The 20,209-nt window shown below is 43.6% G+C and overlaps 1 protein-coding gene across 1 annotated transcript in view; it reads right to left on the bottom strand.

The window, feature by feature from the left end:
* C3 (complement C3) overlaps nt 1-16,993 on the bottom strand; it is a 64,620-nt gene extending 47,627 nt beyond the window's left edge. The window contains exons 1-6 of the mRNA XM_044443638.1: nt 16,874-16,993; nt 9,053-9,245; nt 6,403-6,565; nt 1,648-1,718; nt 994-1,079; nt 47-129 (exon numbers count right to left, since the gene is read on the bottom strand). Of these exons, the coding sequence (XP_044299573.1) occupies nt 47-129; nt 994-1,079; nt 1,648-1,718; nt 6,403-6,565; nt 9,053-9,245; nt 16,874-16,944 (667 nt within the window). The 5' untranslated portion in view covers nt 16,945-16,993. The remainder of the gene's footprint in view (nt 1-46; nt 130-993; nt 1,080-1,647; nt 1,719-6,402; nt 6,566-9,052; nt 9,246-16,873) is intronic.
* Nucleotides 16,994-20,209: the final 3,216 nt, after the last annotated feature.

Consider the following 20,209-nt stretch of genomic DNA (forward strand, 5'->3'; position numbering starts at 1 on the left):
AGCCAGGCATTGGGCAGGGCCATCCCAGCCCAGTGTTTCTTCCTACCATATTCTTTGACATCAAAAGGTGTGCTGAAGGTGAACTCCGGAGAGTCTTCGTACTTGGCCACAACTTGCCAGGTTCCCAGGCTGGAGATGGAAAAGGAAGGGAAATTCATGACTTAATCAACTCACAGTAATGCATAAGGAATATGTACGGCCCCCTCTACCTGGAATGTGTGGGGTTACTGTGGACATAGACATGTTATGTTCCTCGATGCTTTTCCATAGAAAATAGAAATGAGCTTAGAGCTGAGCATACCATATGCTGGGTATGTCTAGAATGAAATTTGCCTCCCTGACCCATAGGTTCAAATTCTCAGCATGGAGGTTAAGGGTGGCCTCAGGGAAATTAATGACCTGGTTCAGATTACTGCTGTGACTTAACAATGCCAGAAGCAATTTGCATAATCAGCCACCCGGGCACTGCATATTGGGCTGTCCAAACCAAGGAAGCATAGTTTTTTGGAGGGGAAAACAACCCTCAAATAACTCATGGGTTGTTGTTCAGTTATTTGAGGACTTTTTCCCACAACAAGCCATGCTGCCTAGGTTCAGATGACATGAGAAGCCATGTCCAGGCAGATAATTAGGAAAAGAGTACTTGATGTTTACTGAGGCTCATATAAGCTGCAGTAGCTAATTTAAACCATGGTGATTGTGCAAACTAGCCCACTACGCATCCACTGTTTACCCACACTACATCACGGGTTTGTTATGAGAAGAAAATGAAATAACTCTAAGTACGCTATCCCATGTTTCTTAGAAGAAAAGAAAGGATAGAAATATGAATAAAACAATGAACAGTGTAAGAGATTAAGAGTATTCCCAGTTTAATACAAAATCATATTAAAATTGATAAAAAGGCACCATACATGAACATTTTTGACTAACTGCTTTTTCAGTCATGTTTCTGTACATGCTTGGCATACTGCAATATTCATGGAAAATTACCTGACAGTCTCAGGTAAGTTGTAAGGCTGGATGTTTGTTGAAGTAGGCTTGATAGAATTCTGACTGACAACAATGCCTTCTGGTGTCTAGGAGGGGAAATATGAGAATGAAAGGATGAGTAATGCTTATGCATATCATTTGTATATCATCTCTTGATATGGCAAGAGTGCCACTGAACAATATACTTTGTGTACATGTGAGCTGCGTGTCATCACAGTATGGAGATCAAAAGGTATATTATATACTACTATGAAGCATTAGAGCTAGACCAGCAACACTTAGGGTCAAATGTCTGCTCAGCTATAAATCACATGTGATGCCTTTGGACTAAACTTTCAACCTAAATTATTTTAGGATAAAAGGTGATACACTATTCTGAACTCCACAAAGGAAGAGCATGATGACTACCTTATACCAATAAATGGCCTTTCCCAAGGTCTTAGTGACAGTTTTAATTCTAGCGGGACTGGCCCCATCTTTATAAAATGTTGGTACAAGTTCTGAAGTAGAGCATATATGAAAAATGCATGCAGAATGTTTCCAAAGAAAAACTAAGCAGAGTGGTCTGTGTTCTTTCTTTGCCATCCCCACAGATTTACATGAAAGCCTATTCAGATAGTGTCCACCACACATACTTGCACACGTGACTTTCACCTTAAACTCAGTGATCACAGTTTTATCCATAAGCTCCAGGTTGTGACCCAGGGAAAAGACACGATAGCGCACTGCAAAAGAAACAAGGTAAGGTCAGCTGTTTCTGATGAAGTGAAGAGGCAGCAAGTGGTGGCATCCAGGAAGCTTGACGTACATTCCAGCATGGAAAAATTAACGTGTTATTCTCTGTGTCTGTCGAGACTTAAAAGGCAAGTATTTGGAATCTGGCCAGGCAAAACTTCAGTCTGTGGGTAGATTCACATGACATGCCAACCCACCCTGAAAATAGGCCATGGTGGGCTGGTTATTTTGTGTCTGTAGTCACATAACAATTGGGCTTGCCACAGCCCTTTTCTCTTTGAAGACTGAAAGCTGGTTAGAGTTGGTTTTTGCAATGCCTGATTTGACAACCATTGACAGCCCCTTCAATGTGCAAAAGCAGTACATTGTTTGTTTGTTTATTTAAAACATTTGTATGCTGCCCAATTGTGCCACAGCATCTCTGGGCAGCTTACAACATGAGATAAAAACAGAATAAAATCAGAATAAAAACCATAACACATTAAAATAACAATAAAATACAACAAAACAAAGGTCTATGACAATTAGTTATTAAAATGTTTTTTTTTTAAAGAAAGGTCTTTGCCTGGTGCCAAAAAGAATGTAAGGAAGGTGCCAGGGGAATCTCCTTGGGGAGAGCATTCCAAATATGGGGAGCAGCTGCAGAAAAGGCCCTCCTCCTAGCAACCATCCCTCTCACCTCCTTAAGGGACGGCTCACACAGGAGAGCCCCCTGCATAGCTCTCGAAGGACAGGTAGGCACATACCCTAAGATAACCTGGACCTAAGCCATTTAGGGCTTTATATGTCAAAACAAGCACCTTGAATTGGGCCCTGGGCACAGTTGGTAACCAATGAAGATCTTTCAGTATAGGTGTTCTGTGGGCTGTTCTAGGGACTCCTGTCACCAGCCTAGTGGCCTGATTCTGTAGCAATTGTAATTGCCAGACTGTCTTCAAGGGCAGCCCCACATAGAGCGCATTACAGTGATAGCTTACAACTATTTGCAAAGTTTACAGATAGATACCCTTTTGGCAAGTGTGCCTCCCACTCATGGATGTCCAAATTTAGAAGATTTGCCTGGGGCCAGAAGAGTACCTGCAACCAAAGTGTAAGTGGTGTCAGCCCTGGACACTGACCCAGAGTGATTCCGAAAAGCCTTTTCTTTTGCAGATGGGTTTGCTTTGACAGATGTCAAAACAAATGCATGTTCTATGCTTGTGAAAAGGGTTTAGTGGGATTAATACCCTCTTCACAGCAGGAATCTCTGTTCCCCACCAACCTTTTTAGTCCTAAAACGACTAAGCATTTTCCCAATTATTCCAAGAACCACCCTATTTATGGAAAAGCACTGGCAAAAGTAAAAATCCCTTTAAAGAAGGATTTTAAACATGGATTTAGGCAGTAGCACTTTGGTGTAACTGGCAGGGTCTGTGTGTGCCACTTCCATGAGCTGTTTTGGGCTCACAATTACTGGGGTTTCCCTGTAAACAAAAAGGAGGCTACCAAGCTGCTTTTTGCAGTCCCCAGTTTTGCAGAAATGAAAAGTCCCTCGAAGGTGTCCCAGCCAGCAGTATGTTGGAGGGGCTTCCTGTGATTGCCCACCCCATTTTTTATTTTCCTTTTGGGATCACAAACATATGCACTCAAAAATTACTATTTTCATTTCACCGTTTTAAGTTTAATCCCAAAATTGGAAGCCCCATGGCACCCTATGATCCCAACCATGACAGGGTCCCTAAATGGCCACCATTTATATTTTATTGCTCTGTGTCATTGTCACCTTTACAGCAATGTTTTTAGTTACTGATTGTATTGTCTTTGCATCCTGTATGCAATTCAGTGCGAGCAGCTTACAGGTTGTGTTGTATTAGGCAGCAAAAATAAATGCATACATGATAACTATAACAACTGCAACAGTTTGTTAATGTCATGTCCAGTTTGGCCTGAAGAAAAGCTTTAGGCATAGCACATGTGATAAAATATCCTTGCTGCTCTTGCTGTGGAGATCTCAGGCAGGCAGTATTGCCACCCACCTTCAAAGTGCCTGAGCAGCACTTGGGGGCAACTGGCACTGCCTTCCCTCATTCCCTGCTATGAACCAGTTTGGGCTCACCGACATTTGGCCAACCTTTAAAAAGTCATCATACACCTACTTGAATACTCTCTTGCCAAAAGAGGATTTTTAACTCCTTAGAAATCCCACCATGGAGATTTGCATTTTGACCAGTCAGCTAAGCTGTCAGACAGCAATTACTGCCATATGTGGGAATCTCCACCATTTTTGCAATCTCACTTTTGACAGCTACAAACTGTCCCTCCATGGTGCTCCACCAGGACTGCCCATGGTTGCCCAGTTTTTTTTAATGTTCCCCAAATTTTTGCAATTAATTGTGAATTTAAAAAAAATGTTTTTTATTGCCACCCTTTGGCAACTGCTGGCATGTACAATTTTGTAGGGCAGCAATGAGAAGAAATGGAGGTAGTGACAGATTTTATTCTCCTGGGCTCCAAGATCACTGCAGATGGGGACTGCAGCCAAGAAATTAAAATATGCTTGCTCCTAGGGAGGAAAGCTATGGCAAATTTAGACAGCATACTAAAAAGCAGAGACATCACCCTGCCAACAAAAGTTCATATAGTCAAGGCTATGGTTTTCCCAGTTGCAATGTATGGCTGTGAAAGGCGGACCATAAGGAAGGCTGAGTGCTGAAGAATTGAGGCCACTGAATTGTGGTGCTGGAGGAGACTCCTGCGAGTCCCTTGGACTGCAAGGAGATCAAACCAGTCAGTCCTAGAGATCAAACCTGACTGCTCTTTAGAAGACCAGATATTGAAGATGAAACTCAAATACTTTGGCCACCTAATGAGAAGGAAGGACTCACTGGAGAAGAGTCTAATGCTGGGAACAATTGATGGCAAAAGAAGAAGGAGACAGCAGAGGATGAGGTGGCTAGATGGAGTCACTGAAGCAGTTGGTGTGAGCTTAGGTGGAGGACAAGAGAGCATGGAGGAATGTTGTCCATGGGGTAGTGATGGGTCGGATGCAACTTTGCTAAACAACAACAACAAATGGGGAACCTTGGGTAGGTAATGGGCAGCTGGGCACCCACTGACAAAGTCTGCAGGTTGCAGGTAAAACTAGCAGGGATAGGGGAGGCAGAATTAAAGGCACAGCCAAACCACAGTGAGATCCAAACACCTTTCAGCCACTGCTGCCACTGGCAGCAGTGGCAGGGAAAATCAGTGTCAGTTTCCCACAAATGCTACTTCTCTGTCTTCAGTTCAAATAAACCAAAAACAGCTTGCTGTTCAGGCAGAGAACCTTGGTGCTCCTACAGCTTCCCGTGGGATATTTGTGGGAGAATGGAGGGATGGGGAAAGGCACCTGACCATTGATGTGCCCCATCATCTCTCAGGCATATCAGGAGTAGGGTGGCTTATTAGTTGTTCAAAACTCACTAAGATTGCTGAATCTTCCTCCACCTTATCTAAAAGCCTGTCTGTCACAAGTGTTGTCTACAATCTTTGTAGCAGGCAGGCCAGTAAATATGTGATCTGCATGTACTTCACAACATCAGGCACACTGGGTCCACCTCCTAGGCAGGGCCTTGGAGACTGGGCCCTCTTCTTGCGGATGCCACTAAGGGCAGTGGCCTTGGGCGGCAGCCAAAGAACAGATGCCAAAGGACACCACTTTTTGCACCTGATTGATGCCTGTCTGAGGCCTGCTTGGGACACCCTGTTACGGCCATGGTGCAGAGGAGATGCTGAGGCGGGGCCATGCTGGCCATGCGTCTTCTTTTCTCCCAGCCAGCTGTACTAGTTTGTGCATTATTGCTTTACATTAAATATTACATTAAGTATTCCTGTTTTGATTTACGCATTGCTTTTGTAGATAATATTGTATTTTGTATTTATGCTTTGATTATACTGTTGTATTTGTATTGAATTTGTATTATTTCTGTTTTGTTGTATGCTGCCCAGAGAGCCCTTTGGGCTATTGGATGGCATACAAATTGAAGAAGTATCTCTTTATTCCTAACTACTCAATCTCCCACTACCAAAAACCTCGTCCATAACTCAGTTTCCTCACACAAGAAGCAGAGCTTTGATTCATTTTCTTTCCTTCTTCTTCAAATGATTTTCTCCTAACCAAGAATCCTAATTCTCATCATTTATTTCTGTACACATAACTATCAGTGTAGAGTGAAAGTGACCTTGCAGCTCTCACAAAAAGGAACAGCCTGAAAACAGGAAAGATATAGTAAACACAAAAGCTGCTCTGCCCAACAAGCATTTTAAAATATATTACTGAGGCAAATCTATGTGATAAATTTGGTATAAAGTTGGATGAAGTAAAATCCCTCTGAACCATCATTTTTGAGTGCACTGCTAATTCTTTGTTAGAGCTCTCTAGACTAAAGGAGAACTAAAGTAAGTAGAGTTTCTTGACTGGGAGCACGGAAAGTTATTCAGTCCAAACACATTTAGATGTCTATGTAGAAATAGCCATTTTTAAGGAGCAGCCCTCTCTCAAACCAATTTAACTTGTCTGAGAAGAAAAAAAGCCCCAGCTGTCCCCAGCTCTAATTGCAAAGGAGACATTTCAGAAAAGAAAAGCTTAAGGATCTACTCCACACCCCCACTGGAATTTCAGCTAAGTCTAGAGAAGAAGCCAGCAGAAGACTCTACCTGCCGATCCAGGTGTGTAGATGGTTTTATCTGTTTGGAGAAAGATATATCCACTCTGAGGGGAGACCAGAACCACTTTCTCCATTGTGAATTGAGCACTGGTAGCATGGATGATCACATACTGGTTTTTCTTGGAATCCTTCTTTAGGTCTTTTGCTGGAATCTATATGAAGATATCAGAAATTAGCATGACATGAGCTTAGAATTAACCTTATCAGTGAGTCCTAGTCTCAGAGTGATAGAGCAAAGGTATTACTGTTGTAGCATGTCCACAAGTTGCTTCTGTTGGTACTCCTACTACTCTGGGTTCTGGAGCAAATCATGCAGGTCAGACACTGCAGTGACCGCACTGCTACACTTAAGAATTGTGGCGGCTGACCACTGACATCCCCCTAGGCGAGGATTGCTTGCACAGTTCTTCAAAAGGTATTTTACTAACTACTAAAATTAGTCTCCTCTGGAAACCCCAACAGTCTGAGTCTTACAACCCACACCTGTAAATTGCAATCCAACACATTATGCCTGCTCTCCTATCTCATCCTTCCTCTTTTCCACTCATTGCTTCAGGCAGTGTCACGGAGGACAACCCAGGGAGAAGGGGCCTCCCCAGCCATCTAGCACACCATCACATCAGTGCCCCTCAGCAGGGAGTTCCCAACGACGATCACCCACCGCTGTCTCTTCCCGGTGGTGGTACGTGGCCATGCCCTGGCCCTTGCCTCTCTTGCAGTGGCCTCCTGGCCACATGTGGACCCAGGCTGGGGGTCCTGCTGGTCCCCCAAGACCTCATCAGCCCCAGCCTCCCCAAGCGGAGAGAACCTGTTTCCCAGCTCCAGATCAGTGCCAGGAGAAGGAGGAGGCCGTGCTGGCCTCCTCCTCCTGTGGGTGACATGCCTCCATGTCTCCCCGGCTGTTCCTCCCGTGGCCCCTCCCTCAACCCTCTGTCTGGAGGGGGCCTGCTCCAGGGGGGCCTGGAGAGCTCTCTCGGCCCTCAGGCACCTCACCTCCTCCGCTAGGAGGGTCACCAGCTTGCTCCGAGGGCAAGGGTATCCCTGCCTCTCCTGGGGGAGAAGGGTGAACATGTCGCAGCTGTCCCAGCAGACAGCAACACCCGTGACTCCCGCCAAGGCCATCTCCTGGCCTGCCATTGGAAACCCCTCAGAGACCCTGCCTTGGTCCCCCGCCTTGTCTGTCCTGCACTACTCCTCACTTGCCCAGTTCTCCCAGACAAACACACACACACACACCACGCATGGGCAAAATAAAAATTTAAATTAGGGAAAAAAACCTGCCCTCAGGGAAGGGAGTCCCTGGGCAGCCTGAGCCACATCTAAGGGATGCAGACAAAGGACAACCCCTTATAAGCCTCACAGGCTGCTTCCCCCTGGGCTCCCCTCTGCTTCCCCCTGGCCTCTCTGGGCTGCCTCCCTTCCTTTCCGCTGCTCCTGTCCCCCTGTCCAGCTCCTGCCTTGTCTTTGCCAGTCCCCTGGCCTCCCTCAGCACTCTCTCCCAGCCCCTACTCTGCCTCCTCTGCTCTGCCAAAAGGCAAGAGCCAAAAGGGCTTGCAATGGCTGAGAGCAGCCTTATAAGCCTCTCAGGCCTCTTGCCTCTCAGGAGAAATGAGGCTCCTCTCTAACAGTCATTAATAAATCTGGAGCCAAGTTTGGTGAGTGGGAGAAACGGGGGAGAGGGCTGATCAGCCAGGTTGGGGGTGATCAACTGGGTGGTAGTGCAGAAAGGAGGAACACTTATCAGCTAATTTGCCAATCCTGCCTCAATAGGGAAGCCTCTTAGGTGTGTGTGTGGAGGGGGATTAACTGGGTCACCCTGAGACAGCTCTGTTCAGCTGGTTCCCATGGCCCTCCCAGAGAGGTTTTCTCTGGAGCAGGAGGGGTGGGGGCTGGACTAGGTGAGGTGCTCCTTTCTCTACACATCTGGGACTAGCTGAAGAGAAGCCACTCGAGCAGGAGCAGGGAAAGTGGAGCCTGTGCAAGGAAAGTGTAACATCTCTGCCCAGCCCAGGTTCTCCCTTCTCCTTTTCTCTCACGAAAAGAAACTGTTCTGACAGGTGCTGGGTATGCTAAAGAGCACCTTTCTCCTCAGCAGGAGCAAGGAGGCAGGCAGCCTTGACCCCTTCTTCCTTCTTCCCATGGCAGTGCCTCCCAGCTGATTCTCCTCTCACCCTCATGTGAGAGGCTTCTTTTCTAGTGGGAGTAAGCTACTGGGTGGCACTGTGCCTGCCAGCCAGCCAGCCCTGCCTAACTGATTGCCCCCTCTTCTGCCCCAGATAAAATCTCCAGGGCAATAGATGGGAGAAGCCAGGATGGCTCTAATAGCTGCACCAAACTGGGGCCCCGTTAGCTGCTCTCTCTAGCAATCAGTCAGAATGCTACTTTCTCGTCTGATTATACATCCTAACTCTGCTACACTTTCTTTATATTTCCAGTAACTTGGCTTGACTGCATAGGCAATTTGCTTTTTCCTTTGGGTGATATGCTAAACATCCCCAAATACCTTGCAAAAATTTTTTTCACCCCTTGGCATATCCTACTGAATTCAATGGAACTTCCCAGGTAAGAAAGCATAGGGATTGCAGCTCAAGTTTTATACCCACAGGATTGAACCATCTAGATCTCTCACCACCACACACCTTTATGGAAGGAGATGCCAACATGTTATTATTTGTGTTCAGGGCAGCTTTGACCATGTACAAGACGTTCTTCTTCTGTGGGAAATCATAGACAGAGACTGTGACCTCTGTTGGAACGTTGAGTCCATGGGCCTCCACCACAATCCGCTCTTCAGTCTCTGCTCGCACAACATTCGGGGTGATGAGGGTGTATCTATGAAGGACAGAGTTCACACATTAAGTTATTCATGGTATTTACATGTCCATGCTGCAACTCCTGTCACTCTTCCTTTGGAAAAGTCAACAAATCATTCTTTAGTTGGGATGGGCAGATCCATTGAGTCTGGTTCCACCACTTTCCTCTTTCCCCTCAACTCCAGGTCTGTTCTGCACAATTTTTTCTTTCTTTGCACATGTTTCATTTGCACATGCATTTAATTGGACATATTTTTTCTATTAAATGGAATACATTGCAAGTCTTTAAATGCATGGATTTGGGAATACAAAATCTGCCTTGGTTCGTGTCTGTTTCCAGGAAGTCAAGATTGGGAAAATCAACTAAAACAGAAAACAAAACTAGACCAACCTGGTTTCTTTATCCAGTTCTATTTAATCTCTGCTTACATTCAAGTCACGTGGAAAGATACATCAAGTTGCAAATGTTTGACTCCTATGCACTTAGTCTTTTCTTTTCTAAATACACCTCACTTGCTTTTTTCCTATAGAAATGGTGTCCAGGTTCAGTTTTGTCTTCATCAACCAGCAGTCACATTAGACTGTTTAGTGCAACTGCAGTGCTACTGTTATGTTGCTATAACACTATAGCAGAAACCCCTTTCCAATAAGTATGGGTGCAATTAGAGTTTTAGCTTTGGACTGACTCAAACTGAATAAATAAATAACCACCAATAACCATCTTGCTAAAATGGTTATGAAGCTGAAATTTTATAGTAGTTATAAAACAAAGCTTCTAGCATTCTGGTACTAAAACATTAGGGTGATAAAACAGTATACATCACAAAGTATATAGCAAACTCAGTAGGTTCCTTGATGTGTTACTGCCAATCTTAAAAAACAAAACAAAACTACACCTCTTAAAAATATGGAAAAGTGCCATTAAGATGGAATGTTTAATGACCTGGGGCAGAAGTCTTTGCTGATAAAGGGCAGCTATTCCGTTTTTTCTTAAAAGTTTTTTTTCTGGTGAGAAAAAAAAGATGGAAGGAATGGTTACAAATTGAAGATGCCATCATCTGGACCATAATGTTCTGTGAATGAGGCAGTCTTACTGAATCTTAAAAGCCTTCCTTGGAATCACGACAAGTCAATAAATTAGGTGTGGTGGAGAGCGAGTGGGAAAACACATGAGTATGCTTAATAGAATATTTAGCCCCACAGTGAATCTGATGTACTTACTATAGAACAGCTGTTAACACAAACATATTTAGGAACATTTACTATCTGGATAAGCAGTTTGGGGCAGATGGATGGAGGGAAAGAATAAGAACTTCTCTTTTCAGTTTAGACACAACAGTTGGACACAGCCTAAGTTCTACTCACACAATTGAAAATAAGAGTGTTTCTTCTTTCAGTGATGGATATCCTAGAACATAATTGTCATCAGATAAAATGAACGTTCCAGAGGTAACATTTTTATGTGCCTGCCAAGTTCATTAATCCAGGAAGTTATAGTATTATGTGGGTGCAATAGGGTGACAGGCTGACCAGTTCAGAATACCTATGGCATGGGAGGGGCTGCTGGCAGGCACAACAAACACTCATTACACTTTTAAAAAGTAATTATGAATATGTTTTAATAAAAGAAAAGGGGTGTGAACCACCACAAGAGTCAATGCATTTCTGGAAGGGAAGTGGGGCAACCTGAATGATCCTACATTAAGTTGTTGGTCCTTGTGGAAGTAGCACTGATGTTGATGTGTTGTTTGATTGTGTTGAGCAGTGATGTTTAGTTACAATTGTTGTCATTGTGTTAATTGTATTGTTTTTCTTAGTAGAAAAAAGTGAAATAAGGTAAAAAAAATATAGAACCATCATTACACTATTTGGTCAACAATTGAGGAGGTATTTGTCCACATTTATTCTTCCAAGTACATTCACTGCATTTTTATCAGACATGCAATCTTTTCTTCGGGACTGAGCTCAGAAGAAACACAGTGGCATGGTGCATTAATGGGCTGTGAGATGGCAATATCATTAACCCCCTTCCTCTCCCAAATAATTTAAAAACAATTTAAATATTAAGTGTTTAGACTTAAAGAGTGAACCATAACTCTCAGCATTCCCCAGTCACCATGGCTGGCTGGGGCATGCTGGGGTTGTAGGACATTTTTTCTGTCTAAACATGCATAGAAGTGCACCTGAATCTGATTTTTTTGTGTTTCTTTTTTCTGCTCAATACCCTGCTCAGTACAGAATGCCAAGTTACCACATCCGCTCAGATAACTGCCCTCTTTCATCTTGAATGCCCCTAGTGTGGGAGAGCCTGCAACCCTCGTAAGCAACTGGTTCCGCGGTCACACTGCTCTAACAGTCAGGAAAATTTTCTTGATATTTAATTGAGGGTTAGTGGAAGAGGAAACACATGTGTATGTATACAGTGGTACCTTGGCTCACAAACTTAATCCACTCCAGGACTCAGGTCGTGACCCAAATTGTTCATGAGCCAAATCAAATTTCCCCATAAGGGTCAATGTAAGTAAGGTTAATCCGTTCTGCAACTATTTTTTTTTACTCATAAAAATTTGAAGCAAAGTGACAAAGAACAACAAAGATTGCAGCCATCTCCCCCCACAGCAATTGTGCGGGGGAGGGGGGAGATGGGCAAGATCACGGGTGTGCTGGGGGCAGACAGGCGCAGGCGTAGCGGGGGGCCAGTGCAGGCGTGCTCAGGCAGGGAACACAGGCACAATCACGGCCATCTCCCCCCCCCCAACAGCACGAATGCGGCCATCTCTCCCCCCCCAGCACGAGCACGATCACGTCCATGCAGGGAAGGCGGGCGCGCTCACGATCGTCACTTGATGCAGAGTTTGCGAACTGCAGCAAAATTTTTATGAGATTTCTGTTCCTAACCCGATTTGGTCATGAACTGAGGTGTTCATGAGCTGAGGTACCACTGTACTTGTACATGCGTGTATCTGGGTTTGCACTGTTTCTCTGTATCTGCACACAGTCTGCTGAAGTTGTGGGGATACAGAGTCACAGCCCAACTGAGAATGGATGCAGTACTGGCAACAGGCCTCTCAGGAGGGGTGGGCAGCTGAAGAGTTCTTGGTTCAAATTTCACTGCAGCCATGGAACCATCAGAGGTTTTAAAAAGAGTCAAAGGTGGCTTCCCATTGTGTACACACACATTTCTTTTGTCCCAATGCCACCTCTTTTTGTCTGGTTATAAAACTGTTCAAATAACCTTCACCAAAGAGAAAAGATCAACTTTTTACTGGAGACAAAAATGGTCATGTGTTACAGATTGCAAACAGCTTTCTGAAACAGCTATTGTCTAACTCCAGCTAAAGTCAAGCTACAAGTTCTAGGCCTCAACCCCACCATCTTTAAAACAACCTTGTGTGTGTTGAGGAGGGGGGGCATTTGGTCTCAGCCAGAAAAATCTCTGGGGGCAGTTGCTTGCATGATTGCCATAAAATGGGTCTGCATAATATATGTGAACTGTTTTGATTTATCTGCATGACTGTGTAATGTTTTTAATTGTCATTTAAGTAAAATTTGGTAAACACCTGAGCCTATTCTTACTTTCTGATGAAAGCCACCTTGGGAGAGTATTTGCCTTTAAAGGGAACTGCATAGGTATTTAAACAAATAACTTGCCAAATAAAACATCTGTTATTATTTTATAAGTCACTAGGAGGCCTGTGCCCAAATAAGACTACTGCATTCTTCAGTATCTACAGGATCCAATTCCACTCTGACAGCCACTTAAAACAAAAAAGGCCTCCGTTCATTCTATTATTAAAGAAAATTATTTTAAGAACAGCTCAGTGAGAGCAGCCTACCTTTCAACAGTAACTCTGGGTTCAGTACAAGAAGCTATGGAAGAGCATGAACCAAACTCTCCAGTGTTTAGAAACAAAATAGAGTTTATATCTGTATCTAACAACTGCATCTTTTTTACTCTAGAAAAGGACCCTCAATGTGAATTGAACCTGCAGCAAAAGGAAAGGATTAAGAAATCCCCTATCCCCAGACCAGAATCCCAATCTAGAGGACAGCTGCTCTAGAATAAAAGTGAAAAGACCTAGCCCCTAGATACAGATTTAAAGTCATGTCTGTTTTTAACCCTTATGCAGAGATTTTAAGAAGTTGCAGAGGTTCCACTCCATGGCTAAATCAACATCAAGCCAAACAAACCCCCTGCCTTTCATTTCCCCCCATAAATCACATTCCTGTTCTTCAAGTTATTTCCACACTATTTTCCTTGGAATTTGCCTAGGCACAGGTTTTAAACTGCCCTCAAGCTTCAGAGCCTGCATCTCATTCTTTAAGGCAGTGGTCCCCAGCTTCTTTGGCACCTGTAGAAGACAATTTTTCCACAGACCAAGTACGGGTGATGGTTTCAGGATGATTCAAGCACATTACAGTGGTGCCTCATACTTCAAACTTAATTCATTTCAGAAGGCCATTTGAAGTCTGAAGCATGATCCCCATTAGAAATAATAGAAAGTGAATTAATCCGTTCCCAGACCCTGCACAATACCATCTCAATAAACTTAAACAGTAAATACACATAATTTAAGGTAAAAATAACACAATTAAATGCCAAATTTATGAATTAAAGCTTGACAACAATAAAATATGTAAATATGTACAGTACTGTATAATAAAATGAAAATTACATTTACTGCCCAATTTTTAAGTGAGGAGTAGTGAAGCAGAAAAGGATTGAAAAGGCAGTGGGAATGATCAGAAAGGCAGGCAGTTGAAGGCACTGAGAACAATCGAAGAGGCACTCAAAAGGATCACAAAAAGGCATGCAGGGAAGCCATGCAGCACAGATGCAACAAGAGACAATTTGAGCGCACAACTGATATTTACACAGCAACTGCATTTTTTACTTTGTGGCTGCAGTTCGAACTTCAAAGCATAGTTCAAACTTCAAAGAGTTTTAATCTAGGCTCCAACATTCAAACTCTGGATCTTGCCGGCTGCTTACCTCCTGCTGTACGGGCCAGGTTCCTAACAGGCAACAAACTGGTACCAGTACGCAGGCCGGGAGTTGGGGACCCCTGCTCTAAGGCATCTTTTCCTTCTACCCGAATAACCCAGAGCAACTGCTGCCTGCACGGGGCTTTTGTTTTGTTTTGTTTTTCATTTTAAATCCGCACAACTCAGATTTGGGATTGGTGGCCTTGCAAGGTGAGAGGAGAGCTAAGGCTTTCTCACAGAGAATTTCAATCCCACACCAAATGGTAATCCCAAAGAATTCTCAGGAAAGGCCATGACAGTCGTACTGTGCGAAGCTGTAATACATTTCTAATATAGACAGAAGATCAGTTCCTGTAATGCCAGGATGAACTGAGACAAAAACTGGAAACCAGAACCATGAAAACAGAACAGCTCTAAAAGTCCATGTAAAGCAATGCAGAACAAGAAAAGACTAGAAAAACTGTCCTATACGGAAAGTATGTATGGGGGGGGGGGCGTTAGTTTAGGGGAAAAAATACTTTGGGTAGGGTGTGATGTGCTTGAGAGATCAATTTGCACACAGCACAGATAAACAGATAATTTAGCTTTTCTACATGAAACTGCTAATCTGCTGTTAATCCACTGTAGCTATTTTTGGTTTTATCACAGAATTGCACTACACAAGGGGTGTTTCCTTTCCTGCTTTTCTACAAATGTAACTTCTAGGTAACACTGAGGTATAGTAAATATTGCAAATATGCAAGAGAAGAAATGGTATCTTTCACTTTAACAATTAAGCATTGCATTTTTCCTACTCTTAAAAACACCTCACCAAAGGTGCCCATTAGAAACAGAATCAAACCTGGAGAGTCATTATGAATGATAATGATAAATGCCTCCTATAGAAGGGCCTAGAATTCAGGACATGCACTGAAGCTGAACAGAAAGATGTTAAGTGTTGAGAAAATACTTCTTCAGATACATCTTTTAATGCTTAAAATGGCATGTATTGATAAGCAAAATTGATTCAGAAAAGCAATGCTGAGGAATAAAGCTTTACCCTTCTTCTCCTTCACAGATTCCAGCGGCAAAATTGCACCCCATTTATAGTAACTGCTGATAGTCTTACCATGGAAACTAGACAGGTACTGTACAGACAACTATATTTTTCCTCCACTAAAGCTAAGAGCAGATTTGGGGATGGGATCATGTCATTTATGGAAACAGAGGGATAATCTGCACCAGGGTTATCTTCATATTGCTTCTGCTCTTTTATCCAAGACTTTTCCAGAGAAAAAGGTAGGAAGTCCATGATGAAATCCTCAGATTTAACCCCCTAATGTCTTATTACCCCTCAAATTCATGGGTTCTGCATAGCTTTATTAAAGGAACAGGCAGGTAAAGGACCTTTTTTGTCCCTGTTAAACTGCTAGATGGGTACTTGTTTTAGTATGTATGAGTTATTGCCAGTAATTCTTATTTGAATTACAGGCAATAAAAAATAGGCCCTGATTCCTTTCCAGTTCTCTGAAGAAAAAGCCCTTCCTAAACCAGAGTTGATGTTTAAGCTCAGATTCAGTTCAACTTCCTGATGGTAACTTTCCCTTATGAATGTTCCTAACCTTGATTTATACCTATAAATCAGGGGTGGGGAAACTGCAGGCTTCTGGGATCTACTGAGGTCTACCAAGAAGAGCCAAGTGCAAAATAAAAGCTCAGACAGGAAGACTTATGCTAAGGATTAAGAAACATAGTGCACCTAAGCACATGCTTAGCCCAGGAATTTGTGAAAACTACCTTCTAGCATTATCTCTCCATGATTCTTTTAAAGAAAACTAACTTAAGGGGGGGGGGGAAGGCATTTGGTTGTTGCTATTGTTAGATGTTTGGGAGTGAGAATCTCCAGCTGATCTACTGTAAATCACCAAGGGATCTATCACTAGATCCCAAACTATATTGTACCCACACTTGCTGTAGAGCAGGGGTGGACAACATGAGATACAGGCCACATGTGGCCATTTGCAACTGGCAGCACTGAAACAAAAGTTAGCCAGGACAGAGGTGTTTTTTGTCCTAACAGGAAGTAAAACAGCTAAATGCGGCCTGTCTTGATATTGAATTTCGGTGACACTCCCATGGGCAGCAGCCCATGGAGTAAAATTGCTCCCATACTTCCTGAACTTGCCTACTCTGCTGTAAAGATTTGTTCCCACTTGCAAGAATCTTGAACCAATTGCATTTCCATTCTGGTAGTCCCAGAACTAGCCACTTACCTTTCTACATTGAACTTCCTGTTCTGGCCGTCATTATGTGTACTGATGGATAGTTTCTCCCATAGCCTCCCCGCATCCCTCTACAGCTGACACTCAATGGTGATATCTGAGTTCACATCACCACCAAAACAATCACATGTGAATTTACTCACAAGCCCATTTTGCTGTGCATACATTTGGATTTTCTGTTTCAGATACCAAAATGCTCTGGGCTATCTTGGGAAAGTTATTCTATTTGAAAAAGCCGCTCATTGATGCTAGAAGAAACAGAACCCTGAATTTGATGGACTTCCTCAGCATATAATTAAAAAGAGAGAGAGAGAAAGACATGTTTTCCAGAGGAGACACCTTCCTTTGTTTCAGAAATGAGAATGCAGGGTTAGGCTGCTGAAATTTATCTGGTACTTACAATTGGCTGTGGGAAGAAGCCGGGAAGCAAACCACAAGGGCAGCTACCAGATAGAAAGCTCTCCCCTCCATAGTGATCAGGAGGGCCAAGAGGCAGATGCAATCCCAGTATTTATCCTGCAAGCCTGCTTCTAAGCCATGCCTTTTCGCAATAGCTCAGTGTTTAATCACTAGATGGGGAGGAGTTTGAGCAACCGGGGGATTTCAGAAGAAACTATTAAGGTTGTCAAAAATCACAATGATGTATTTGTTCTTTTCAAAGTTTCAGCTAAACAGTGTATTTGTGCAATTTGTTCCTGAGAATTGTACTTAGGTGGTGCAATCTGCAAACATCCCATGATATGGGTAAATCTTAGCTTGCCTGAACCTAGGAAAGTACAGACTGAAGTTTCGCTTTTTAGCCCAGTTCTGGGGTATAGCTTTTGTCCCCTAAACTGGAAACTGCAATGGACTTTAGCAATAACGGGCACTCACTGCACAGGGTATTATGTTTTATATTGATAGCACTAACTTGGATGTCTTGGCATCAAAAATCACACCACCCATGCAGCTAGCTTCTTAGGAGGAGACAAATTAATGGAGGATTTTACTATCAATGGCTGCTAGTCCTCATGGCTTTATTAGCAGCTATATCAGCAGCAATGAGACCACTTCTGAAGAAATCATTTCTAGACCTGGAATGACTCAATTATTTTAAGCTAGTTGCAAATATTCCTTTCTTGGGCAAGGTTTCTGAGTGGGTAGTGGCCAACCAGTTCCAGGCAGTCTTCTGACTGATTTTCAGGATTCATTTCAGTCAGGACAGCTATTGGCACAGAAACAGCTTTTATCACCCTGTATGTCAGGAGAGAGACAAGGGGGCTATGAACCTCCTAATACTCCTGGGTTTCTCAGCAGCTTTTGATACCATCTTCTATGGTAGCATTTTGGGGAAGCATTCTTAGTAATGAGTGGAGGCTACTATCCTGTGTTGATTTTGCTCCTACCTGGATGTGTGGCTGCTTTGCCCCATAGACGCTCTAGAGGCCACTCTTGTCCCCCATGCTATGTAACATGCAGATGAAACCACTGAGCTCTGGAGTGTGTTGATGACATGTAGGTCTAGTTCTCTTTTTCCTTTCCATTAAACGATGCAGTGAACAGTGTCTGGCTGCCACGATGGATTGGATGAGAATTAACAGTCTGAAGACAATCCAGACAAGACTTCTAGTAGATGGTCCCTCTGACTAGATGGAGAGTGTTCAACCTGTTCCAGATGGGATTGTTCCCCCATTGAGGGGGGAAGTCCATAGCTTGGGTCCTCCTCAGACCATCTTTGTCACTTGAAGCTCAGGTGGCTTCAGTGGCACAAAGTACCTTCAACCAGCTCCAGCCTAGTTTCAGTGATTTCAATAGTTTCCACCTCTGGTAATCTCTACTAGATTACTGCAATGTACTCTGTATGGGACTGCCCAGTTCAGAAGCTGCAGTTTCTGCAAAATGTGACAGCCAGACTAGTAAGTGGGACCAGAAAAGTCCAGTTGACTGCCTATATGCTTCCAAGCCTACTACAAGGTGCTGGCTTGAACTTAGAATGCCCTTCAAGGCTTGGGACTGCAATGTTTGGTGCAATGCACATTTTTCAACTGCAATCTACCTGGGCACTGTCATCAACATCCAGGCCCTGCCTCCAACTGCTACCTCTCAAGGAGCCTTGGTTGGTGACAAGGAGGGCCTGCTCAGTGATGGGCCCTCAACCATGGAACAAGCTCCCTGCTGAAGCCTGCCTGGTTCTACTCTATTATCATTCTGGTGCCAAGATATAACTGTCTTCTATGTCAAATCATTTATTAGCTCTAATAGCATATTGGGATGTTATATCAGCTGCTTAACAGCTCTTGCTGTTAACTTGTGCTAGCTGTTGTTGTTTGAATTTGGTTTTCAATTCATGTTTTAAATTTTGTGGTGACATTTTACAATATTTTTATTGTTACCAATATTATATTATATTACAATTATTAGGGTGCTGCTGTGATCCACCCAGAGCACTTTTACTATTGAGCTGTCTATAAAACAAACCACCCAACCAAATACGCTGCCTCCAGTTACAGAGCCAGTGTGTCTCCACATTGCAGTTCCTGGGGTGTGTGAGTGGGATGTTGCTGCTGCACTCACACCCTGCTTGTGGGTTTCCTTAGGGTAACCAGTTGGCCACAGCATGAACAGAATGCTGTGTAGATGAATCTTGGTCTGATCTGGCCCGGCTCTTCTTAGGAACTTACTTTCCCCGTTCACTCTGCACTGAATCGCTGTCACCGCCACCATGGGCAGGTTTTGAGGGAATGAAGAAATCTGCCAGTGGAAAAAGCATTTGCTGTGGCAGCAGCAGGGTGCGGGGTTGGGAAGAGTGTTTGCGTCATTCCTCCAGCCTTCCAACTGTGAGCTGGTGCCGACTTGACCAGAGGTGCGAGTGAGCTCCGTGAGCAGTGTAATGGGTGACGCAGGAAACCTCAAAGGACTGGAGTGGCGACTTCCGTGATTATAGAACTGCATCTTCAGATTGTTCTCATCCCAGAAGCAGCAGCTGAGAGCACCCATGGATCTCTGCATCACGGATGATGCTCCCTGTGTCAGTGGGCCACTGTGGTGAGGCCTGTCTGGGCAGTGCCATCCTGGTTGCTCCTGCATCCTGGTTGCTCCGGGACGGTGCCACGCACAGTGCAGCATGTCTTGTGGGAGCAGGTGCAGGGCATGCCAGCTAAAATGCGGAACAAGGTACTTGAGGCCTCTTTATGCATTTCACTCAATTAACTCTTGCTGTGGACCCACCTCATTTTCAATCACTACTCCAGAGATTTATGTGGACAAAAATATCCTACTCTTCCCAATTGTTTCCTCACTTAAAATACTGAATTTGTGCCATTGTACACATTCACTGTCAATGTGTTTCTACCTTGTTTTGAAAATTTCTTTCCCCAAATGCCAAACTCACAGCTACTTCTTTCTTCCTTCTCAGGCTCCTCTGCTCCCCGTTTTCTGACTTTCAGATTTTTAGATTCACTGCAATATTTGTTTATGAATGTACATTTCAGCATTATTAAGACATTTAAACAGTTGAACCTCGAATTTTGTGGGTTTAACTTTTGTGGATGTTATTATTCATGAGTTTGCTATTGAGAATTAAATGGGATTCTTTAAAAAATATTTTTTGAAGCCTACTGCAGAAAATTGTCATCCCCATGTAGCCAGGAAGTGAAAAGGGAGAGAGGGAGGACCTCCAAAGTATGTCTTCTTGCCCCACCCATCCAGAGAGGAAAATCCCTGTAGCATTTCTTTGGGACAAAGAGGTGGCAGTGAT

Source organism: Varanus komodoensis, unplaced genomic scaffold (genome assembly GCF_004798865.1).
Source record: "Varanus komodoensis strain SLA01 unplaced genomic scaffold, ASM479886v1 scaffold42, whole genome shotgun sequence".
Lineage (NCBI taxonomy): Eukaryota > Metazoa > Chordata > Lepidosauria > Squamata > Varanidae > Varanus > Varanus komodoensis.